The sequence below is a fragment of the Manacus candei genome, unplaced genomic scaffold (genome assembly GCF_025592945.1).
Source record: "Manacus candei isolate 608988 ecotype Guabito, Panama unplaced genomic scaffold, ASM2559294v1 h1tg000142l, whole genome shotgun sequence".
Classification (NCBI taxonomy): Eukaryota; Metazoa; Chordata; class Aves; order Passeriformes; family Pipridae; genus Manacus; species Manacus candei.
In genome coordinates this window covers 1,311,430-1,336,875 of record NW_026138190.1, presented here as the reverse complement: position 1 = coordinate 1,336,875, position 25,446 = coordinate 1,311,430, and the positions used below count along the sequence as shown (strand labels likewise).

Here is a 25,446-nt window from a genome sequence, read left to right as displayed (position 1 = left end):
GGCTGCTGTGCAATGGGGAGGGGGTTTAACTCCAGCAGACACTGATGTGGTGCTCAGGGACTCCATGGCTTCTCTGCCTGAGGCTTTCCTGGAAGGGTCTCTCAGGCCTCTGTGCTCGGGGAAGGGCTTCAGGGAGGAGGAGAGCACGTCTGGGCAGGAACCTGCTGAAATCCCCGAGGGACAAATGGCAGTGTCTGCCCCTGCAGGGGACTCAGCCTGGCCATGGCACAGCTGGAGCTGCCTGGCTGGGAGCAGCCCTGTCAGAAGCTGGGGGTGGGCAGGGAGCTGGGCAGGAGGCAGCCGTGTGCCCTGGCAGCAAGGGAGGCCAGGAGCACCCTGGGCTGTGGCACCAGGACATCAAGGACCTGCATTCTCCAGCTCACTGTGGCTGAAGAAAACCGAGGGAAGAGCTGAGATGTTTATAAATTTTATCGTGTTTACTTTTTGTTTGTGGGCAATGAAGAGAAACTTTCTGTGGCTCTAAGTCTCACCAGTTCCAGACCTCCCAAAGAACACAAACCTGAGGAGTTGGGGTTCCCACTCCAGTGGCACTTGGAGCTCCCTCCGTACCCAGAGCACAGAGCTCCCTTGTGCCACAGAGTCCTTGGAAAGGGAGGGATTAAGGACACAGGACAGGCTGTGGGGACCAGTTGCAGGGCATGGTCAGGGCTTTGGGGTGGTTGTGGGCCCAGGGCAGGACCCGGCACTTGGCCCTGTTGAACCTCCTCCAAGTGGCCTGGGCCCATGGATCCAGCCTGTCCAGATCCCTCTGCAGAGCCTTCCTGCCCTCCAGCACATCAACACTCCCCCCAGCTTGGTGTGCCCTGGGAACTGCCTGAGGCTGCACTCGATGCCCTTGTGCAGATCATTGAGAAAGAGATTGAAGTGCCCTGAGCCCAGTGCTGAGCCCTGGGAACACCCCTGGATGGAACTCCATTGCCCACCACTCCTTGGGCCTGGCCATCCACACACATGTTTGCCCAGTGAACAGATGCTGCAGAAGGTGTTTGATAAAGGTCCTGTAAGCTCAGAATATTGGGATGAGTGCAGATTTAGCTCTGCACAACACAGAACTTCATTCACTTTCTCTTTTCCTCCCTCTGTGGATGGAGGGAACTTGTGACTTCAGTGTGTGACTCACTGTGTGCAAAGGGCAAATACGGACAGAATCCACACTGGCTGGTTGTCTCTGTAGCTCTACATCTTCCCCTGAGGTGGCAGAGCACACACAAACTGCCCATCCCTGTGTCCCTTTCTCCACTGGCTGTTCTTTGGTTTGGCCCAGAAACCTCCTGAGGTCCCTTCCAGGATGAGTCCCAGTGCACTGCCCTCCACCATGGGCCTTCCCTTCCTGATCCAGCATCTGTGGGGCAGCAGAGCTGGGTCAGTGCAGGGACAGGGCTGGCTCTGACAGGGGCCATGAAGCCACTGCCAGGAGGTGACAGCAAGGACAGTTTGAAAAGAACAAATTTAGATCTGGTGACTTTGTTGGAATCAAGGGTCATTGTGACACCAGAGAAAGTTGGGGAATCATTGAGCTGTTGTGACACTTCAGGGTCTCCTGGAACCAAAGGAACCCTGGGACAGTTTGGAACCTCATGGAGTCAAGGGCCTATTGAGACACTGCAAAGCTCAGAGGAATTCTGGGAGGGTGTGGAACTTCATGGAATCAAAGGGTCATTGTGACACTGGAGGGCCTCATGGATCTGAAGGAAAGTTGGCCAGTGTGACAGGGGGGCCTCCCTGAAGCAAAGAATCCCTGGGACATTTTGGAACTTCCTGGAATCAATGGGCCATTGTGACACGGGGGAACCTGATGGAACTGTGTGGCCATTGTGACATTGCAGGGCCTCCTGGAATAAAATGAAACCTTGGACACTGGAAAACCACATGGGATCAAGGGGTGCTTGTGACCCTGCAGGACCTGATGGAACCAAGGGAAGCCTGGGACACTGAGGAAACTCGTGGAACCAAGTGGCCTTTGTGACCCTGCAGAATTGCACGGAATCAACAACCCATTGTGACACTGCAGGGCTTCATGGAGCCAAAGGAATCCTTGGACACTGTGGAACCTCATAGAAACAAAGGGCCACTGTGACACTGAAGAACCTCATGGAATCAAAGGGGCCATTGTGACACTCCTGGGCCTTGTGGATCCAAAGGAATCTTGGGATGCTGTGGAACCTCATGGAATCAAGGGGCCATTTTGACACTGTGGAACCTCATGGAATCAAGAGTCCATTGTGACTCTGCAGGGCCCAGGGAAGCAAAGGAATCCTGGGACACTCTGGAATCTGACAGAATCAAGGGACCATTGTGACCCTGAGGAGTCTCGTGGAGATGAAGAAGCCCTGGGAGACTGGAACCTCATGGAATCAAGGGACCATTGTGACAGTGCAGGTCCTCATGGAACCAAGGGAAAATAGGGACACTGAAAACTCATGGCATCAAGGGGCCATTTGGACATGTAGGGCTTCCTAGAACCAAAGAAAGCCTGGGACGTTTGGGATGGTCCTGGAATCGAGGGGCCATCGGGACACTGCGGAACCTCCTGAAAGCAGAGGAACCCTGAGACTGTGCAGAACCTGAGGGCAGAAAGGAGCCCTCGTGACACTGCAAAACCTTGTGGAATCGAGGGGCCACGGCTTCACATCTGGGTCTCAGGGAATCAAAGGAAACCTGGGACACTGGGGAAACTCCTGGAAGCAGGGAGACCCTGGGACACTGTGGAGCCTCCCGGAATCAAGGGGCCATCGGGACACTGCAGGACCTTGTGGGGCCAAAGGAACCCTGGGCTGCTGCAGAACCTCATGGAGGTGGGAAGCTGCTGTGTGGGGCCCCCACGACGAGTGGCTGAGGCTGCTGAAGGAGAAGCCAATTTGCAGAAGTGGAAGCCTTGGGCAACACCACTGAGCCCCCTTGCCACAGTCAGTTACCATGGAAACCTCACACATTCCCATTGCTTGGGTCGGTTACCATGGCAACCATCATACAGTTGTGTTGCTAAAGTCAGTTACCATGGCAACCAGTATACATTCCTGTTGCTACAGTCAGTTACCATGGCAACCATCATACAGTCTCTTTTCTATGGTCGGTTACCATGGCAACCATTATACACTCCCACTGCTATGGTCGGTAACCATGGCAACCAGCTCATATTCTTATTTCTATGGTTGGTTACCATGGTAACCATCATACATTCCCATTGCTTTGGTCAGTTACCATGGCAACCATAATACATTCTCATTGCAACAGTTGGTTACCATGGCAACCCTCATAAAGCCCCATGGCTATGGTCAGTTACCATGGCAACCAGCACACATTCCCACTGCAATGGTCAGTTACCATGGCAATGATCACACATTCCCATTGTTACTGTTGGTTATCATGGCAACCATCATCCATTCCCGTTGCTACAGTCAGTTACCATGGCAACCATCATACAGTTGTGTTGCTACAGTCAGTTACCATGGCAACCATCATACGTCCCACTACTACAGTCAGTTACCATGGCAACCATCATACCTCCCACTGCTACGGTCAGTTACCATGGTAACCATCATATATTCCAATTTCTACGGTCAGTTACCATGGCAACCATCATAAATTCCCGTCACTACAGTTGTTTACCATGACAGCAGTATACATTCCTGTTCCTATGCTGAGTTACCATGGCAACGATCATACCTCCCGATGGTAGAGTCAGTTACCATGGCAACCATCATACATTCCCTTTACTACAGTCAGTTACCATGGCAACCATCATACATCCCCGTTGTTATAGTCAGTTACCATGGCAACCATCATACGTTCCCATTCCTATAGTCGGTCACCAAGGCAACCATCATACTTCCCACTGCTACAATCAGTTCCCATGGCAAACAGCACACATTCCCATTGCTATGCTCAGTTACCATGGTAACCATCATACATTCCCACGGTACAGTCGGTTACCATGGAAACCATCACACGTTCCCATTGCTACGGTTGGTTACCATGACAACCATCACAAATTCCCATTGCTATGATCAGTTACCATGGCAACCATTGTACTTCCCACTGCTACAATCAGTTAGCGTGGCAAACGGCATACATTCCCATTGCTACGGTCAGTTACTATGGCAACCATCAAACATTCCCATTGCTACAGTCAGTTACCATGGCAACATCATTCACTGCCATTAGTATAGATGGTTACCATGGTAACCCTCAAACATTCCCATTCCTATGGTCAGTTACCAAGGCAACCATCACACATTCCCATTGCTACAGTCGGTTACCATGGTAACCAGCATACATGCTCATCACCATGGTTGGTTACCATGGCAACCATCATATATTCCTGTTTATATGGTCAGTTACCATGGCAAACAGCATGACTCCCAGTGGTACGGTCAGTTACCATGGCAACCGTCACGCTTCCCACTGGTACAGTCAGTTACCATGGCAACCATCATCCATTCCTGTTGCTACGATCAGTTACCATGACAACCGTTCTACATTCCAATTGCTATGGTCAGTTACCATGTCAAACATCAGAAATTCCTGTTTCTACGGTCAGTTACCATGGCAACCATCATACATTCCCATTGCTACAGTCGGTTGCCATGGCAACCATAATACGTTTCCATCGCTATGGTCAGTTACCATGGCAACCATCGTACAGTCCCATTGCTATGGTCAGTTACCATGGCAACCACCACACATTCTACATTCCCATCACTATGGTCAGTTTCTATGGCAACCTCTTGGTTCCTCTTGGAGAGCAGCAGATGCAGATGAGCCTCCCTGTTGCCCACCAACCTGCCAGCTGTGCTCTAAAGGCCTGTGTGCCAAGGGGTCTTTTCACCAAGAACCTGCACAAACCTCTGGGACTCTTTGCATCCTGTCCTGGTGCCTTTCCAGTGAATTCCAGGGTTATCAAAGCCAGCTGGAATGGGCTCTTTGTCTCACTCCACAGTGTCACCCAAACCAGTCTCTCCTCTGACCCTCACCCACAAAAGTTCACCCAAGTTCTTCATCCCCCAGAGCAGCTCCACAGCTCCAAGAAGCTCCTTCCCACTGAGGACACCTCTCTGCTGCTCTTTCTGTCCTGGGTCTCCTTGGCCTTCTCTCCCAACCCATCACAGCCCTGCAACCTGGGAACTGTCTCAGCAGGCCTGGGCTGTTATTGCCTGCAAGTGGAATGAAGAGAGACTTGGGGCTGCAGCTCCTCCTGCCTGTGCCCCACACGCAGGGCACTGGGGCCTGTCTGGCTGCAGCCCCTCAGCGGGGGCACCGGGGTAAGAACAGACTTGCAGTGGGGAAAGCTGCTCTGAAAGCCCCGAGAGCTGGGGTGGGCAGAGGCTTTGCTGACAATGGCCTTGGGGGTGGACGTGCTGGGACTCAGGCCCAGGGGGAAAATCCCAGGCCTGATCCCTGAGGAGATCAGCACATGCTGCTGAAATGCTGGGGGAGAGAAGAGCCAGCAGAGGGAGGAAACAAGTGTGGAAAGCCTGGGCTGATGGGATGTGGACTCGTGCCTGGCCCGGCCTTGGCTGGGCAGAGAAGGGACAGCCTTTGTGTCCCTCCAGGGCTGGGATTCACTCCCTGCCCCAAAGGCCCCCAGTGTGTCTGAGAAGCCCTGGGTGGTGCCTGTCCCACAACTGCTGGGGATGGGGACGGGGTCCCTGCACAGGCCCTGTGCTGCCCATGGCAGCTGCTGCACTTGTGTTGCAGAGCCCTGGCACCTCCCCTGGCACTACAGGCCCCTCTTTGGCTGTTCAATCCAGGCTCAGCTGCCCTCAATTAGGTTCAGCAGTGAAAGGATGTCCAGGAGACAACTGCCATTGTACTCTGAGGACATGTAGAAAATACCCTGATAAAGAACAGGAGAGAGACCTCTCTCCCTGTGCCACCTGACTCCATTTGGTCACCTGAGCACCTCTAGGGGCTGCCCTGGACAGAAGGAACAGTGACAGGTTCCCCTGTCCTACATGTGGGCCCCTTCTGCCACTGAAGTTGGCCAAAGCAATGTCCCAGCAGCCTCCAAGAAGATCCCACAGCTGCTGCCCTGTCCCTAGGAACTGCTCCAGTGGAGCCTGCAGTTCCCAGCAGGAATCTCGGTCACCTCTGGCCCCTCAGAAGGAACCAGGGCTTTGTGTCCCAGCAGGTCACTCCTGGCTTTGTTCTTCCTTCATTCCCAGGGGAGCTGGGACAAGGAGTCACCTGCAGGGGCCTGTTTTGGGCCCACTGAAGTGGGGCAGGAGGAATCCCAGCCCATGGAGGTTGTGGAGGGAGTTGAGTGTCCTTCTGGCCCCAGGTCTGCAGAGCCACAAGGAGACACCTCTGTTGACTCAGCTGAGTCCCTTCCCTCAGTGCAGGTGAAGGAGATCCCTCCTGGGCACTGTCTGGGTTTCCTGTCTAATGATGGGACATGAAAAGGGGCCTCTTGAACTTAACTCTGTGTCTGGAGAAATGACAGTGCTGAAAGAAGTGTCTGTGCCCAGCTGAGAGAAGGAACATCATTATTTCCTTCAGCTGTGTGCCAGCAGGTTCCCCTGGAGCCCCAGGGACAGCTGGAGGAGCCCAGAGGGGCAGAGAAAGGGCTGCCTGGGGCTGTTGCTGTGCTGCTGAGCTGGGCCGGGCTCCTGGCACACAGGGAGCTCCTGGCAAGCAAGAAGAGCTTCAAAGAGACAGCTCTGCCCAGGAGCAGCTCCTCTGCACAGCCCAGCAGGGCTGAGGGCACTGCCTGCAGCACCCAGGGCACAGGAGAGAAGGCAGAGAGATGAGAGGCAGCCTGGGCTGGGAGGTGACTGAGCTCTCACCACACGAGAAACCTTCCCAGGATTTGAAGGAAGAATTCTCTGGCTGTAGGAAAGTTCAACTTGCCTTCCTGGAGGCACCTCCTAAAGCTGGCACATCCCACAGCTTCCAGGATCTTTCAGCAGGACTCTCCCAGTTGCTGCAGTGCAGGGGAAGTGGCCACATGGCAGAGCAGAGCAGGAGCTGCAGGCAGCAAGGGCAGAGAGGAGAAGGGAGCAGGAGGTTCAAGGGATCCTGGGCTGGGAGGACAGGGCAGAGCTGCTCAGGGCAGGAACCTTGCCAGCCCTTTGCCACGGTCAGGCTGTGGCTGCAGAGCAGTGCAGGGGAGTTCCTGCAAGTGCCTCTGCCAGCTGCCAAATGGCAGCAGTGGCAGGAGCTGTCAGGATGGCTCTGCTGGATTTGCTGGGGTGCAGCAGGAGAAGCTGCTGCAGAGCAGGACTTGCTGCTGCCCCCTCAGAGGCCCAGGGCAAGAAGGTTCCCTGTGGCAGGGCTGGCTGTGGGGTGGGAAGGTGGGGGTGCAGCCAGGGGTGCCCAGGGCTGTGGGGCAGAGCAGGGTCCTGCCCCCAGGGCTCTGTGTGCTGGGGCAGGGACTCTGCTGCCTGCCAGGGTCAGCTCTCAGCCCGGCCAAGGAGCTGCCACGGGGCTGGGGGAGAAGGGCTGTGGGGAAGGAACAACTGGGAGGGCAGAGCAGGGCAGAGTCCTTCTGATCTCCACAGTGGGCTGCAGGGATGAGGGCTGGTCACAGCTCCAGATTGAAGCAGGAAATTTCCCAGAAGGTATTTGCAAGAGGCACAGACAGACAGGGGGTACCTTAAAGAGAATGAATCAGTTCTTTCAGTGTTCTACTCTGGGCTGTCTGGGTGCTGACTGAGACAGGGAAATGAATTTGTGAGCACAGGAGACACTGAAACTTGAACTCTGTTAGATTAGAGGGGATGGAACCTGAGAGTGTCAGACATCAAAACTGTCTTATAGATGCAGCAGTGTCACTTTCTCAGCCCTGGGCCCAGGGAAGCAGCTGCTGGCAGGGACAGATCCAGGCAGCAGAGCCCTGGGCAGGGAGTGTGGGGCAAGTGCCCCCAAGGCCTGGGGGAGGGGGTGTTCAGGCAGCTCTGGTGGCCCTTCCCTGCAGCTCTGCTGGGCACTGTGTGCTGGGCCATAGAAATGAGGATTCCTGCAGTGGAAAAGAACCTTCCCCAGGTGTGATTGTAAAAATAAATACCACAGTAACATAAATTCTAAGCTCAAACTAAGCTTCTGCTCTGCAGCCTCAGCTCTTCTGAGTCATTAGAGATGGAACTTTTCTATTCAAGGACTGTTACATCTGACATTCCTGATGTGTGTGACAGCTCTACCAAAAAAGTTCCATGTCCCATTAAGCAGAGCAAAACTTACTCATTGGCAGTGCATTTGGTGACATTTGACACATGGATTTCTTTTAGAAATGGAGTTGCTTTTTCACAGAGGTCTGTCTTAACTGTTCCCTGTCCTTTCCTTTTTTGAATAGTCCCTGTGCTAAGAAGCAGCAAATGTCCAACAGCAGCTCCATGGCCCAGTTCCTCCTCCTGGCATTGGCAGACAGGCGGGAGCTGCAGCTCCTGCACTTCTGGCTCTTCCTGGCCATCTCCCTGGCTGCCCTCCTGGCCAACGGCCTCATCCTCAGCGCCGTAGCCTGTGACCACCACCTGCACACCCCCATGGGCTTCTTCCTGCTCAACCTCTCCCTCACAGACCTGGGCTGCATCTGCACCACTGTCCCCAAAGCCATGCACAATTCCCTCCAGAACACCACAACCATATCCTACACAGGATGTGCTGCACAGGCCTTTTTCTTTGCCTTCTTCATCTCATCAGAGTATTTCCTCCTCACCATCATGTGCTACGACCGCTACGTTGCCATCTGCAAACCCCTGCACTACGGGACCCTCCTGGGCAGCAGAGCTTGTGCCCACATGGCAGCAGCTGCCTGGGCCACTGGGTTCCTCCATTCTCTGCTGCACACAGCCAGTACATTTTCCCTGCCCCTGTGCCAGGGCAATGCCCTGGGCCAGTTCTTCTGTGAACTCCCACACATCCTCAAGCTCTCCTGCTCACACTCAGGCTACCTCAGGGAACTTGGGCTCATTGGGGTTAGTGGCTGTGTAGCACTTGGTTGTTTCATTTTCATTGTTTTCTCCTATGTGCAGATCTTCAGGGCTGTGTTGAGGATCCCCTCTCAGCAGGGACAGCACAAAGCCTTTTCCACGTGCCTCCCTCACCTGGCCGTGGTCTCCCTGTTTGTCAGCACTGGCACATTTGCCTACCTGAAGCCCCCCTCCATCTCCTCCCCATCCCTGGATCTGGTGGTGTCAGTTCTGTACTCAGTGGTGCCTCCAGCACTGAACCCCCTCATCTACAGCCTCAGGAACCAGGACCTCAGGGATGCCATAAGGAAAATGATGACTGGATGGTTTTCAGAAGCAATAAACTGCATCTTTTCTGCTGCAGAACACTCATTGTGTAACACATTTTGGGCCCAACCTGCCTTCTAAAGCTTTTGATAGTGGTGGGGGTGGGGGGCTTTCCTGTTTTTTCCCTATGTTCATGTCATTAACACTGAAATTTTATTCTTTTTCTCATATATAATTCACTCTCTACCTCTTTTTTTTGACCCACAAAGTATACAAATCAGGAATCCTCCTTTGTGTGCATTTAAACAAAATAAAAGTTTGTGCAGCAAGGTATTTGTCAAACATCCTCCCTGTGTTAGTTTGTACAGGAGGAATCACAATCTCTGAGTGTAAGAAAGGACACAAATTCTTTTTCCCTGATCCTTCCTCCAAGACCTCCCCTGAAACTGGAGGACATTTCCATATTTGCAGATGTGGAGGGGAAGAGTCCCAGCAGTGCCAGGGAGCACCAGCACTGGGTCTGTTCAGAGCTGCTCTCTTTGCACTCCCACCCTCTCCTTTCCTGTCCGTGCCCAAGGCCTGAGTGCTCTGGCAGCTCAGTCACTGTCCTGCTGTGGGTCAGGCCTGTGAGCACGGGCAGGGAAAGGCCCTGGGCACTGCTGGGACAGGGCTGGGCTCCACAACAGCAGTTCCAGCAGCAAAGGGGTTCCCCTCCAGGCACTTCCTGAAGGCTGAGCTCTCTTCCCAACACTGGTATCGAGAAGAAGTCCAAGGAATAGACTCTCCAAAGTCTTGTTGCTTTGCTTGTTTCTCCATGCAGACAGTGCAGTGAGGTCAGGGACCCACTGGGACTGCAGGGACTGAGGGCTGGGTCAGATGTTGTGTGTTGGTGGCCCATGGCCAATGGAGGTGACAAATGATCTCCAAGTCACCTGCCTGGGGCTCTGCAGCTTGTGAGGGCTCTGATGGAGGTGAGGACTTGTCTGTAGGAACTCAGGAAGTGCAGGAGAGCACAGAGGATCTGCAGGGACAGCCCATCCCATCCAGTCAGCAGGGAATGGAGCCCTGGAGCAGAATCCTGCCCAGGGTGGAGTCACCCAGAGATCAAATACTAAATCTTGCTGTGAAGTGGTAAAGGAGAGTTCTGCAACTCCAGAGGACACAGTAGGAACAGGGAAAACTCTTGCCAGTGACTTCTCTTGCCCTCAGTGAACTTCCCCAGGTCGATCAAGAGCAGCCCCCAAAGCCATGTCCCAGCTCTGGAACAAGGCAGGGCCCCTCTGCGCCCCCTCCATGGCCACACAGGCCCCACATGTCAAAATGGCCTCTTGCTTCCACCAGATTTCAGTGTCCCTGTGTTCCTTTCTTTCCATGGGGCCCTGCAGTGCCACAATGGTCCTTTTTTTCCATAAGCCTCCAAAACGTCTCACGGTTCCTTTTGTTCCAGGACGCCCCACATGTCCCTTGGTTTCCCTGTATTCTTTTGGATCCATAAGGCCCTGTAGTGTCACAACTGTCCCTTGATTCCATGAAGTCCCACAGTGTCCCTGGATTCCTTTTGTTCCATGAGGTTTCCTGTGTCACAATGGCCTCTTGATTCCATGACATTCCACTCTGACCCAGGGTTTCTTTGTTTCCAAGAGGCCCTGCAGTGCCACAATGGCCTCCTGATTCCATGGGTTTCTGCAGTGTCACAATGGTCCCTTTATTTCAGGAGGTTGCCCACTGGCCCTGGGTTCCTTTGGCTCCATGGGGCCCTGGAGTGTCCCAGTGGCCTTTGGATTCCATGGCTTTCCCCAGGGTCAAATGGTCCCATAATTCCATGAGGTTCTGCAGTTCCACAGTGGCTCCTTGATTCCATGAGGTTGCACAGCATCATCACCCAGCTGAGCCCATCCTGATGAAAGATTTGTGGAGGTTAGGAGGAACTGGGACAAAAGGGATAAGATAACTGGGGAAGGAAAGAGGGGCTTGGCCAACAGAGAGGAAAGATTTTGATGAGGTAAAACCAGGTTCATGGAATGCTGAGGGTGCTGAAACACTGACTGTGCAAACACTCCTGATGGATCTTTATGCACTTTGTAACCTCAAGCCCCAACAGTACCCAAAAGTGCTGCCCCTCCCATGGAAAGGAATCCACTGCCCTAATTCCAAGCCAAAAAAAGTCCAAACCCAGAACTCCAGACTCTTATTTGTCCTCTAATGCCCACCCCATTCCCAAACCTGTATTACCAGTATGAAAAACCAAGCTTTAATCCTAACCCAGCCCAAAAAGCTCTTCCCCTAATCATGAACCAGACACTGCCAGCAGAACAACAAACCTCCCAAAGTTCTGCCTAATCCCCACCCTGAGCTCTAAACCCCAAGCCCTGACCATTGAGCACCCCCACAGCCCTTGGGAGCAGGGCAAGGACCTGGAGGGCCCAGAGCAGGCCCAGGGGGTTGGCAGAGGAACGGGAGGTGACCTGGATCTGCTCAGCTCTGCAGTGACCCCCAGGAGAAGGGCCTGGGCTCTGGCAGGGATGTCCTGTGGCACAGGGGCTCAGGATCCAAGGTAAGAAGGCCAAGTGCACATGGCAAGAGCCAGAGCTGGTGCAGAGCCATCAGGGAGGGTCTAGAAATGCTGCTGGGAGGGGGTGGGAAAGCAGGAGGGGTGTGTGCAGCCTGCAAGGCCAGAGCAGCAGCAGGGCCAGGGCAGGACAGCCTGCAGGAGAGATGGCCAAGGGCTCTGGCAGGGCTGCAAGGCCCAAAGGCACCCAGGCCTTTGTCCCCTTGCCTCTGGCAGCTGCCTCTGCCACTCAGGCCACCACAAGCAACTTTCCTGGCAGGTTCTGCCCTTGGGTTCTGCCTCGCCCCTCCCTCAGCAGCCTGGCAGGGGTTGCCCAGTTTTGGGCCTTTGTTGTTCCTCCCCCTCCCATCCCAGTGCCCCCCAAACAGCCCTGAGCCAGCCGGGAGGGACAGGATCTGCTGGGCCAGGGCCTGGGGCTCAGCCCTTGGCCTTTGTGCTCCACAAAACCAAGGCAGGCTTTGCTCAGCATTGCAGGGGCCTGCCCAGAGCCTTTGTCTGCCTGCACTCCTGGCCTCCAAGGAGCTGCTCCAAGGAGTCCCTGGGGAGGCTTTGGCAGTGCCTGCCCTCAGTGGGGCCCAGCAATGCTTCAAGGCACTTGCAGTTTGGCTTCTGACTTCTTCAGCAGCTGCTTCAATCTTCTCTCAGTACCTCAGGATGATGGACTTGTCAGTAAACGCACTGTGGGGCTCATTAAAACATAGAAAAACAATTTCTTTGTCTTCCTTTAATTGTCTTCACGTCTTCAAGACATCAACAACTAATTAGAGTTTTTTTGTAGTTTAGCTAAGGAGGAAGATTTTAAAGTGGAAGTCACAAAAAATACCTATTTTTTGATGAAGGGGAATGATTTACACAGAGCCTTGGGATGCAAGATGGTCATGGTGCAAAGGATTTGGATCCAAAGAAAAGGGGGTAAAAGTGATTAGTAGCATTTAATTATTGAACAGTTTAACAGTTATCAGCTGATTCAATAGCATTTGCTAAAATTTCCAAAGTGGCTGAATTTTAGATTCACAATAACAACATTCCCACCACAGTCAATTCACACCCACACTCAGGCAGAGATGTGTGCACAGAGCAATAACTGGGTGTGTAAAGGTCCCTCTGAATGAATTCTCCTTGTTGTCAGGGAAACACTCCCACAAATCCCTTTGTGCTTCCCAACAGACAAGGTTCCATGAGGCCCTGCAGTGTCACAATGGTCCCTTTACTGCCTGAGTTTCCACAGTGTCACAATTACCCCTTGATGCCATGAGTTTCTGTGCTTTTCATGTTACCTTTGGTTCCTTGAGAACCCGCATTGTCTCAATGGGCCCTTGATTCTGAGAGGTTTGACAGTGTCACAATGGTCTCTTCAGCTCCATATGGCCCTGCAGGGTCACAATGGCCCTTTGATTCCATGGGATTCAGCAGTGTAATAGTGGTCTCTTCATTCCATGAGTTTCCACAGGGTCACAATGGCCCTTTGATTCCAGAAGATTCCTCAGGACGACACCTGGGAGGTCACCATGGAGCCCTGGGACATCCCGTGACCTCCCGGCTCTTTAGGAGCCCCGAGAACTTCAACAGGGGGAAGTGTCGGATTCGGAGGGTCAGGTTGGATCTTAGGAAAAAGTTGTTCCCCCAGAGAGTGGGGGGCACTGAACAGGCTCCCCAGGGCAGTGGGCAGAGCACGAAGGCTGATAGAGTTAATAAGTTTTTGGATGGTACTCTCAGGCTCATGGTGTGACCCTTGGGGATGGTCCTGTGCAGGGCTAAGGGTTGGACTGGATAATCCTTGTGGGTCCCTTCCAGCTCAGCATATTCTGTCATTCTGTGTTTGGTTGGGTTTGGTCTTTTTCTCCCTGCCCCCCCCTTTTGAATTGCCTTTCCTCTGACCCAATGACTTTTTCCTTCATTGTCTTGGGCCTTGGTGGACACCTGATGGCAAGACAAGTTTATGCAACTCAGTCATCTTGACCACATTTTTTGTCCAAGTCACCATTAACTAGACGAGGTTTCTCACAGACTCGCTGCAACTTGGCCTCATCCCCAAAGGAGTGGAAAGTGCATTTCATCCCATCACCCAGAGACATAATAAAGATGTTGCATAGGAATGGTCAAGGGCTGGTCCCTGATGGATGTCACCTGGGAGTTGCTGCCAAGAGGAATTTGTGCCATGACTTTTGAGCCTCATCAGTCATTCAACTTCCCACCCACCACATGTTTCACTTGTCCAGTCCAGCTCTCACCAGTTTGGCTCTAAGGAGACCACAGGAGACCATGTCAAAGGCCTTGCTGAAGTCTGGGCACACAACATCCTCTTCTTTTCCCTCCCACAGGGGTTCTGCAATCCCTGCCTTGTCCTTCCCATGACTGGCAATGGCTGCAGGAGGACTTGCCCTGCTGAGCCTGAGCAGTCTGGAACTCTGCCAACCCTCCTTGCTGCCCTGTTTGCAGACTGGTTCCATGTCTGCCTTTGCCAAGGCCCCAGGAAGCTCTGGGATGGCTCTGGCCTTTCCAAGGGTTTGGGAGAGGTCTCCCAGTGACACTGCCCAGCCTTCTCAATATCCCTGACACCAAAACCTTTCCATTATCCCACAGTTCCAGTTTAGTGCTCAGGACACAACACATACTCTCATGGTTCTTCAGGAGAAAATTAGAAGTGGTTTCATTAGAGAGGTCAACTGGGGGAGCAGCCCAGTCTGGTCTGACCCCACAGCAGTGCCCAGCCCAGGGTGCTGCAGAGCTCTGGGCACTCCCCCCACAGCCCCAGCCCCTCTGAAGGGCACAGCAGCTCCTGGGGCACAGAGAGGAGTCTCAGCATCCCCATCAGCTCAGGGGCTGGACACTCAGCATGGCAGGAGGAAATGGAGGGCAGGGAAACTGCAGGAGCCCTGGTGTCACCTGCAGGAGATGCCCAGCACAGCCTGACTGTGCCCCTCAGTGCCAGCCCCTCTGCCCAGCCCAGCACAGAGTCCTGGCCCAGGGACAGAGCAGCCTGTCCCCAGGGGGGCTGCAGAAAGAGGTGTCTCTGTGTCAGGGATTCCTCTCTGCAGGCCCAGAAATGCTGCCTTGCTCTTCTGCAGGGACATCCCTTTGCCCAGGTCAGTGTGTCCAGGCTGCCTTGGCCAGTTGCAGATCCCAGCCTGGGATCCCTGCAGGGCCCTGAGCTGGAGGTGCTGCTCTGCACAGGGAGGGGCTGTGGCACCCTGGGCTGAGCCTGCACTGGCCATGCTGGTCAGGGTGGGGAGCAGACCCAGCAGGATGGGGATCACTCCTCTCCACCCTCTACCATAGTCCTGGAAGGCTCAGTAGCCAAGAACAAGGCTGGGCAGGACCATGGGCTGTTTCCAATGGCACAGAGGGCAGGGCAGGGCTCCACTCCATGCAGCCTGTGGGCTGGAGAGTTCTTCAGGACACCCTCCTGGAAAGCCACCCCTGGCTCTGGTACAGCCCTCCCTGAGCTGGGGAGGCACAAGGGGAGTTCACTGTGGGTCAGACGAGTCACTGGCCAGAGTCCTTTCTCTGCTCCTGCTGCATCCCCTGGGCTTGCAGAACTCTCCTTTACCAGTTAACAGGGACATTTAGTACTTGATCTCTGGGTAACTCCACCCTGGGCAGGATTCTGCTCCAGGGCTCCATTCCCTGCTGACTGGATGGGACGGGCTGTCCCTGCAGATCCTCTGTGCTCTCCTGCACTTCCTGAGTTCCTACAGACAAGTCCTCACCTCCATCAGAGCCCTCACAAGCTGCAGAGCCCCAGGCAGGTGACTTGGAGACCATTTGCCACTGGCCACCAGCACAGAACATCTGAACCAGCCCTCAGGCCCTCAAGTACCCCAGTGAGTCACTTCTCTCACTGCAGGGACTGAATGGGGAAACAAGCAAAGCAATGAGACTGTGGAGAGTCTGTTCCTTGGCCTTGTTCTTTACACCAACCTTTCAAAAAGAACAAAGTCTTCAGGAACTGCCCAGGGGGATCCCCTTTCCTGATGGAAATGATGTTAAGGAGCCCAGCTCTGTGCCAGCAGTGCCCAGGGCCTGTCCCTGCCCATGGTCACAGGACTGACACAGCAGTGACTGAGCTGCCAGAGCACTCAGGCCTTGGGCAAGGAGCAGAAAGGAGAGGGAGGCAGTGGAAAAAGAGCATCTCTGAAAAGCCCAAGAGCTGCTGCGCCCTGGCAGTGCTCCTGTACCAGGACTCTTTTCCCCTTCTCCTCTGCACACAGGCACCGCCCTCCAGCTTCAGGGAACTTCTTGGAGGGGGAATCTGGAAAAAAGAATTAAAATCCTTTATTCTGCACAGAGACTGTGTTTCCTCATGTACAGAATAACAAAGGCAGGATGTTTGAGAAAGAAGTTGCTGCAGGAACTTTTATTTTGTTTAAATGTACACAGAGAATGATTCCTCATTTACACAATTGTGGGTCAAAATAAAGAGGTTGAGAATGAATTAGGTGTGAGATGAAGAATAAATTTCTGTGTTAACAACATTAAAAGCATAAAAAATGCAGGAAACCACTACTACTCTCAAAAGTTTTAGAAGGTAGCCTGGAACAGTAAAGGGTTACACAATGAGTGTTCGGCAGAAGAAGAGAGGAAGGTTCTTGCTCCTGAAAAGCATCCAGTCATCATTTTCCTTATGGCATCCTTGAGCTCCTGGTTCCTCAGGCTGTAGATGAAGGGGTTCAGTGCTGGAGGAACCACCAAGTACAGAACTGATAGTGCCAGATCCAGGGATGGGGAGGAGATGGAGGGGGGCTTCAGGTAGGAAAATACACCAGTGCTGAGTAACAGGGAGAGCACGGCCAGGTGAGGGAGGCACGTGGAAAAGGCTTTGTGCCGTCCCTGCTGAGAGGGGATCCTCAGCACAGCCCTGAAGATCTGCACATAGGAGAAAACAATGAAAATGAAACAACCAAGTGATAAACAGGCACCAAACCCACTGAGACCAAGTTTCCTGAGGTAGCCTGAGTGTGAGCAGGAGAGCTTGAGGATGTGTGGGAGTTCACAGAAGAACTGGTCCTGGGCATTGCCCTGGCACAGGGGCAGGGAAAATGTATTGGCTGTGTGCAGCAGAGCAGTGAGAAAGCCAGTGGCCCAGGCAGCTGCTGCCATGTGGGCACAAGCTCTGCTGCCCAGGAGGGTCCCGTAGTGCAGGGGTTTGCAGATGGCAACGTAGCGGTCGTAGCACATGGTGGTGAGGAGGGAAAACTCTGCTCCAAGGAAGAAGAAAAAGAAAAAGAGCTGTGCAGCACATCCTGTGTAGGAGATGGTTGTGGTGTCCCAGAGGGAATTGTGCATGGCTTTGGGGACAGTGGTGCAGATGCAGCCCAGGTCTGTGAGGGAGAGGTTGAGCAGGAAGAAGCCCATGGGGGTGTGCAGGTGGTGGTCACAGGCTACGGCGCTGAGGATGAGGCCGTTGGCCAGGAGGGCAGCCAGGGAGATGGCCAGGAAGAGCCAGAAGTGCAGGAGCTGCAGCTCCCGCCTGTCTGCCAATGCCAGGAGGAGGAACTGGGCCATGGAGCTGCTGTTGGACATTGGCTGCTTCTTAGCACAGGGACTATTCAAAAAAGGAAAGGACAGGGAACAGTTAAGACAGACCTCTGTGAAAAAGCAACTCCATTTCTAAAAGAAATCCATGTGTCAAATGTCACCAAATGCACTGCAAAGGACTCAGGTTTGCTCTGCTTAATGGGACATGGAACTTTTTTGGTAGAGCTCTCACACACACAAGGAATGTCAGATGTAACAGACCTTGAATACAAAAGTTCCATCTCTCCTCTAATAACTCAGTAGAGCTGAGGCTGCAGAGCAGAAGCTTAGTCTGAGATTAAAATAATACTACCCGTGTTTTCCATTTTTACCATCACACCTGGGAAAGTTCTTTTCCACTGCAGGAATCCTCATTTCTATGGCCCAGCACACAGTGCCCAGCAGAGCTGCAGGGAAGGGCCCCCAGAGCCGCCTGAACGCTCCCTCCCCCAGGCCTTGCTCTGTCTCAGTCAGCACCCAGACAACCCAGAGTATAACACTGAAAGAACTGGTTCATTCCCTTTAAGGTACCCCCTGTCTGTCTGTGCTTCTTGCAAATACCTTCTGGGAAATTTCCTGCTTTGATCTGGAGCTGTGACCAGCCCTCATCCCTGCAGCACACTGTGGAGATCAGAAGGACTCTGCCCTGCTCTGCCCTCCCAGGAGTTGTTCCTTCCCCACAGCCCTTCTCCCCCAGCCCCGTGGCAGCTCCTTGGCCGGGCTGAGAGCTGACCCTGGCAGGCAGCAGAGTCCCTGCCCCAGCACACAGAGCCCTGGGGGCAGGACCCTGCTCTGCCCCACAGCCCTGGGCACCCCTGGCTGCACCCCCACCTTCCCACCCCACAGCCAGCCCTGCCACAGGGAACCTTCTTGCCCTGGGCCTCTGAGGGGGCAGCAGCAAGTCCTGCTCTGCAGCAGCTTCTCCTGCTGCACCCCAGCAAATCCAGCAGAGCCATCCTGACAGCTCCTGCCACTGCTGCCATTTGGCAGCTGGCAGAGGCACTTGCAGGAACTCCCCTGCACTGCTCTGCAGCCACAGCCTGACCCTGGCAAAGGGCTGGCAAGGTTCCTGCCCTGAGCAGCTCTGCCCTGTCCTCCCAGCCCAGGATCCCTTGAACCTCCTGCTCCCTTCTCCTCTCTGCCCTTGCTGCCTGCAGCTCCTGCCCTGCTCTGCCATGTGGCCACTTCCCCTGCACTGCAGCAACTGGGAGAGTCCTGCTGAAAGATCCTGGAAGCTGTGGGATGTGCCAGCTTGAGGAGATGCCTCCAGGAAGGCAAGTTGAATTTTCCCACAGCCAGAGAATTCTTCCTTCAAATCCTGGGAAGGTTTCTCCTGTGGTGAGAGCTCAGTCACCTCCCAGCCCAGGCTGCCTCTCATCTCTCTGCCTTCTCTCCTGTGCCCTGGGTGCTGCAGGCAGTGGCCTCAGCCCTGCTGGGCTGTGCAGAGGAGCTGCTCACCAGCAGAGCTGTCTCTCTGCAGTGCTGCCCACTTGCCAGGAGCTCCCTGTGTGCCAGGAGCCCGGCCCAGCTCAGCAGCACAGCAACAGCCCCAGGCATTTCATGACCCTCAGGGGAGTTGATGTTGTTTACATGAGACTCAGTCCCTGAGAGGAAGTTCAAACAACTTCTCAACAAGTCAAAGTGAGATTGAAACACTGAAGTTTCTTGTAGTGCTAATGAGTCTCACTGAGGGACACAACTGAGAATGTGTCCCCAGGTTCCAGTTAGAGCAGAAATCTGCAGACAGTGATGCCAAGGATGGACAAGCAAGGAAAAGGTGGCTCTGATGCTGAAGAAACCTTGACTTGTTTCCTTAATCCACTGGGCAAAGCCCTGACCCCCAGCCCCTGGGAAGGCAGATCCTGTCCCTGCCTCATTCCTCAGGGCTCTTCCTGGGGCACTGGGATGTGGGATGTGCAATGCCAAGGGCAGGCCCATGGGGTGGCACCTGCCAGGCTGCTGAGCAGGGACAAGGAGGCCATGAGGCCCCAGGGCTGCAAGGGGCACTCCCCTCCTCCTGGCCTCAGGGGCACAGACAGCAGCCATGGCCAAAGGCCTGCAGAAGGTGGCTCTGGCAGGGCCTTTCAGCTTCTCCCCCTCCCTGTCTCCTCTCCAGCCCAGGCTGTCCTACGGTGTCCATGCCCTGCCCCTTTCCCTGCAGGCTGTCGTCATCCCCCCGGCTGCCCCACCTGGCTGGCACCTTCCTGCCCTGACATCTCTGCGTCCTCCCTGGCTCTTCCTGCACACACAAAGCCTTGGCCTCATCCAGACTCTTTTTGGGTGATGTGTTGCATCACACCATTGCCCTCAGAGTGAAACTTCTTTCTCTTTGTTTCCAGACTGGACATCTCCAGTTGAACTTTGCACTAGTTCTTTCTTTCTCATGCTCTTTTCTGCTCTGAAAGAAGGTTCCACCATCTCTAAATCCTCCCTTCAAGCCCTCTCAGGGCTGTCCTGTGCTGTCCTCAGTCTCCACACCACTGAGGCCACAGCTCCTCAGCCCCTCTCTAGTGCTCATGTGCTTGAGACCTTTCAAGCCCATCTTGGGAGATCTCTGGGCACTCACAGATGTTTTTGCAGATGAAAATGTCATGCTCATAGTCTAAGGAAATCACAGGGATACTTTTTACCAAGGCCTGTAGTGACAGAACACGGGGCAATGGTTTTGAAGTGAAAGAACAGAGTGTTATATTAGATAATAGGAGGAAAGATTTAACAATCAAGGTGGCAAAAACTGGAACAGGTTTCCAGAGAAGTGGATGCCCAAACCCTGCATTTGTCCAAGGTCAGGGACTGTGAGAAACCTGAATTAATAAAAGATATCACTGTCCATGTGCAGGCACTTGGACCAGATGACCTTTTATCTCCCTTCCAAGTCAAATCATTCTGGGATTCTTTTGAGTCCAAAGTCCCAAACTCCTTCTCCAAAGAATTTCCATGTTAAGGACCTGAATTGCCATGTTTATGGAGAAACCCTTCTAAGCCCAAAAGGTAACAATTTAATTCCGACGAAGTTCCAAGGTATCTGTATGAAACTGTAACCAAGTGGGTCAATGGCAGAACCTCTCAGGGTGACCTTGCAGCTGAGGATGGGGGATTTGGCCTCGGGCTCTGAAACTCATGATGGGCAGCCAGAAAGGGGATTTGGGGACTGGGCAAGACTTGTCATGGGATGTCTAGCAAAGAACCAAAGTAAGGGTAGAATCCCAGTGGTCACTGGAGGAACCAACATGAGAAAACAGAGAGCAAAGAGCTGGTCATGTCAAAAAAGCTTGTCATGTTAAACAGGAGGCTGCTCAAGACACGTCCCTGTCTGTGCCCTGCCAGTGATCCCCACAGCCTGTCCCGTTTTCTTAAGAACTCCATTGCCAAGAAGTTTCTGTGGGGAGGGACCTCTCTGCTCCTGGCACAGATTGTGGCCCAAGTTCCAGCCCCTGCAGCAGGAGCCACAAATAGTCAGGTCTTGTCTTCTTTGGGGGGCCAGACTCTGCCCACACTGGGGGGTGTGTGTGTTGGAAGCACAAAAGAGTGAAGCAAATGCAAAGCTAAACACCCAATGTAGGCTGACTTTGTCCCTAAGTGGGGGCTGAGAATTGGACCCAACATGTGCAGGGACAGAGGGAGGGGTTTGTCCCCCTGGCCCTGCCCAGAAGGGACACCTTTCAGGAAGGGTTGTGGCCTTGGCTGTGCTGAGGGTTGCCCCGGGCAATGCAGCTTGGGATTGCAGTGGCACTGTCAGGGCTCTGCAGAGCTCCTGGCAGTTCCTGCATTTGTCCCCAGCAATGCCAGAGAACTGCAGGGGTTGCAGTCAATCCCTTGTGCTCTTTGGGACCCCGACTGGCTCTGCTGAATGTCAGCAGGCCTGGAGTTCCCAGACTGTTCCTGCATCCAGGGTCGGGCCTGCAGTGACGTTTGTGCAGCATTCAATTGGTGCAGTGGCAGGATGGCCATGGATCCATTCCTGCACAAACACAATGGGGCTCCATCCCAGGCAGGGAGAGAATGGGTCCACAAATGTTGGAAAGGATAAGATCCAGGGAGTTTTGGCACTGTGGAACCCCATGGAACCAAAGGAACCCTGGGACATGGTGGAACCTCCTGGAATAAAGGGGACATTGTGACCCTGCAGCACCTCATGGAACCAAAGGGAGTCTGGGACGTGGCAGGGCCTGATGGAAACAAAGGAACCTCCTGGGAACAAAGGGACCCTGGGCACTGCCAAAAGTCAGGGAGACAAGGGAACCCCAGGACACTGTGGAATCTCCTGGAATCCAGGGGCCATTGGAATACACTGGGGCCTCCTGGAACCAAAGGGAACATGGGACACTGCGGAACCTCATGGAATCAAAAGGACCCCGGGACTTTGTGGAACATCAGGGAATCAAGGGGCCAATGTGACATCCCAGAACCTTTTGGAACCAAAGGGAACCAATGGGACTTTGTGGAATCGTATGGAATCAAGGGTCCATTGTGACCCTGTGGAACCTCACAGAATCCAGGGACCATTCAGATTCTGCAAGGCCTTTTGGAGTCAAAGGGACCATTGTGACAGTGTGGAACCTCATGGAATCAAGGATCCATTGTGACACTGGGGAAAATGATGGAATTAGTGGGCCATTGTCACACTGCAGGGCCTGATGGAGCCCAAGAATGCTGGGAAACAGTGCAACCTCATGGAATCAAGGAGTCATCGACCCACTGTGGAGCCTCAAGGAATAAGGGATCCAATCTTTGCCTCAGATTTTGTCAACAAATTAAATTGAAGGAATTACGGAAGTGGGACTGAACCAGTTTTGTCCCACAGGTTTTACTGACTGACAAAATGAGAATATTTCTGTAAAATAAATCCTTTATTCGTACAAATGATCAGACAAAAGATCTAAAGCAGAATTATTTACTACACAATACAAAGACTAAAACTACTAGTAGTACAGTATAAGATAGGATAGTGCACTATATTGAAGCAATTATTGAAACAATTATATTCAAGTTAGCCAAAAGAAATAATTATTACATATAGATCTGATGTGAGTCACCCAGACCAACAGTCGTGGGGAGATTTCTTTTGCTCAACCTTGAGGAGGGTCCTTGGAGGGTGTCCCCACCCAAGGCAGGAATCTCCACACATCTACCCCAAGAAGGGCTGTGTTAGAAGAACCTGCCTGGATGAAAGGGGACTGGACTTCTCTAGTAGGAAGGGATTGACTGCTCCTTACAAATGGACAGGCCAGTGAGCAGCTTCTCTGTCCCATCCAACTTCCAAAAGCAGGATGTGTGTTTGGAGCTGGGTGAACCAGGTTGGTTTGAGCATCATCCAACACCAAAACCATTCCCAGGGTGCCACCGGTAACTGGCAGATCTCACAGACAGCTTGCATGAGAGCTGGCACTGTTGGCATTGTCTGATGGGATTTTAGGCCTTCTCAGGGTAGGCCCTCCTGCCACCCGGGTCGAGAGGTTGGCTGTGAAAGTCCATCCTGGAGATGCACAGGGAGCCAAGAGTTGGGCTCCTGAGTGACACCCAACAATGGACAGGGGGATGGGACTGACCAGATGAAAGTGTCTCAGGTAGATCTGACCACTCCTTGGGCCTGGCCATCCACACAGATGTTTCCCCAGTGAACAGATACTACAGAGGATGTTTGATAATGTTTCTGTAACCCCAGATTCTTGGAATACATGGAGATTTAACTCTGTACAACACAGAAATTCATTCACTTTCTCTTTTCCTCCATCTGTCAATCGAGGGAACTTGTGGCTTCAGTGTGTGACTCACTGTGTGCAAAAGGCAAATATGGGGCAGGGAGTTTTGGGGGATCTTGGGATCTGTGCTTGACAGAGAAGGTGTTTGCCATTGGTCTCAGACTATCTACTGTGCAAAGTGGACTTCAGTGGAGGCAATGTGGACTTAATATACAGTAGAGGAAGGACTTCTGTTTTTTATTGAGCTGTACCTTCCTCTGGTTTTGTTTGCTGGCACTAAATGAACATCCCTCTGTGTCTCAGGCAGCTCTTTCTCCAAGCCAAGCAGGTGGGAGTTGGTGCCAAGGTGCTGAAACCTGCAGGTCCAGCCTTGAGTGGAGGGAGCTCTGATTTGCCCAAGGCTGCTTTGAGTGCCAGGGCTTTGATGAGGGAATGGTGGGGTGGGGATAGGGATAAAGTCTGATGGATTGTCAGACATAAATGGTGTTGATTTTCATATCTATTCAGACTGAATTAGGAGGTGCCTGGGATCAATATCAACTGGGGATTGTTTATGTCAATGTATAAACAGGAGAAAAGGAAACAGGCCACAAAAAAGGAAATATTTTCTCATTGCTTCTTTAATACAATATATTCACTTTGAATGCACTTCTGAGATTCTGAGATCTAATTAACCACAAAAGAAATGAAGACTTACAAGTAAATTATCTCCAAGGGCCTTGTCTGGTTAAGATGCCAACACTGAAAAGAGAGTGTGGAAGAATGAGCAGACAAGGAGACCATCCCTGGGGGTTGGGAAAGCAGGAACTCAGAGTCACTGGTTGCAAGAGGCAAATGGACTGTGGGATGTGGCTGTGAAATCTGTCTAGTAAACCACAAAAGAATGGGAGACTTAAAAGTAAATTATTCCCAGAGGTTTGTCTCCTTAAGATGTTTTGAGTGTCAGGGAACCCTTTGGCAATGAATTCCTGAACTGAGGATCTGAAGACTGAACAAGCCTCTAGAGAAATCAAATTCATCAGGAAACCTCCAAGTTGCTGAGGATGTCAGCAAACCCCACTGAGGCCATCACTGAAAAGAGACCGTGGAGGGAATGAGCAGACAAGGAGACCATCCCTGGGGCTGGGGAAGCAGGAACTCAGAGTCACTGGTTCCAGGTGGCAAATGGACTGTGGGATGTTTCTGGGAGAGCCCCTAAAGGGTGTGTTGGTTTCAGGGGGAGTACAGTTAAATTTCTTCCCCGTGGCTGGTGCAGGGCTGTGTTTTGGTCTGTGCTGAACACAGGGTTGATAATCAGAGAATGACAGAATAGGATAAGTTGGAAGGGACCCACAAGGATCATCCAGTCCAATTTACCCTGCACAGGACCATCCCCAAGAGTCACACCATGAGCCTGAGAGGATCATGCAAACACTTCTTGAGCTCTGTCAGCCTTGGTGCTGTGCCCACTGCCCTGGGGAGCCTGGTCAGTGCCCAAACACCCTCTGAGGGAAGAATCTTTGTCTAAGATCCAACCTAACCCGGCCCTTATACAACTTCAGGCCATTCCCTCAGTCCTGTCCCTGGTCCCCCCAGAGCAGAGCTCAGGGCCTGCCCCTCCTCTGCCCCTCCCCAGGAAGTTGGACCTGCACTGAGGTCTCCCCTCAGTCTCCTCTTCTCCAGCTGAACACACCAAGTGCCCTCAGTGTCCTCACACACCTTCCCCCCAAGGCCCTTCCCCATCTTCCTTGCCCTCCTTTGGACACTCTCTAATGGCTCAATCTCTCCCTTCCATTGTGTCCCCCCAAACTGCCCCAATGGTGCAGGTGAGGCCGCCCCAGGGCAGAGCAGAGTGGGACAATCCCCTCCCTGGCCCGGCCGGCCATGCTGGGCCTGATGCCCCCAGGACAGGCTTGGCCCTCCTGGCTGCCAGGGCACTGCTGACTCAGGGCCAACTGGCCACCCACCAGCACCCCCAGGGCCCTTTCCCAGCACTGCTTTCCAGCCTCTCCTTCCCAGTCTGTCCGTCCCTGCGGGGTTGCCCCATCCCAGGGCAGAATCCGGCACTTCCCCCTGTTGAAGTTCTCAGGGCTCCTAAAGAGCCGGGAGGTCCCGGGATGTCAAAGAGCCCCACGGAGCTAAAGGGACCCTTGGGACACTGTGGAACCTCCTGGAATCAAGGGGCCTTTGTGACATGTGGGGCCTCATGGAACAATAGGAATCCTGGGCAACTGCAGAAACACATGGAAGCAAGTGGTCACTGGGACACGTGGGGCCTCATGGAATCAGGGGAGCCCTGGGACACTGCAGAACCTCACGGAATCCAGAGGCCATTGTAACTGCAGTGTCTCTTTGAACCAAAGGGGCTTGTGCTGGGCTGTCACAGGCCAGGGCAGGGGCAGCTGGAGAGTTGCTGGCCCAGCCATGAGTCACGGGCTGAGCCATCAGCTCCTGCAGAGAGAAGGTTCCTCACAGGCCCTTCTGA

The 25,446-nt window shown here is 53.3% G+C and overlaps 3 protein-coding genes and 1 pseudogene across 3 annotated transcripts in view; 1 reads left to right on the top strand and 3 right to left on the bottom strand.

The window, feature by feature from the left end:
- The window catches only part of LOC127462841 (zinc finger protein 239-like), a 300,460-nt gene that overhangs the window by 207,246 nt on the left and 67,768 nt on the right, over nucleotides 1-25,446 (bottom strand). The window lies entirely within an intron of this gene.
- Nucleotides 1-25,446, bottom strand: part of LOC127462836 (zinc finger protein OZF-like) — a 201,213-nt pseudogene that overhangs the window by 108,533 nt on the left and 67,234 nt on the right.
- Nucleotides 8,715-9,191, top strand: LOC127462857 (olfactory receptor 14J1-like; the record flags this gene model as incomplete). Its single annotated transcript, XM_051771802.1, has 1 exon — nucleotides 8,715-9,191. A coding segment is annotated over one exon (477 nt), but the record flags the coding sequence as incomplete, so codon positions are not given.
- LOC127462888 (olfactory receptor 14J1-like) lies at nucleotides 16,285-17,460 on the bottom strand. The gene has a single exon (XM_051771822.1). The coding sequence runs from the start codon at nucleotides 17,284-17,286 to the stop codon at nucleotides 16,285-16,287; it is 1,002 nt and encodes a 333-aa protein (XP_051627782.1). The 5' UTR covers nucleotides 17,287-17,460.

Excerpts from the sequence above, each read along its gene's own strand:
- LOC127462888 (XM_051771822.1), bottom strand. The coding sequence starts at position 17,286 with ATGTCCAACAGCAGCTCCATGGCCCAGTTCCTCCTCCTGGCATTGGCA.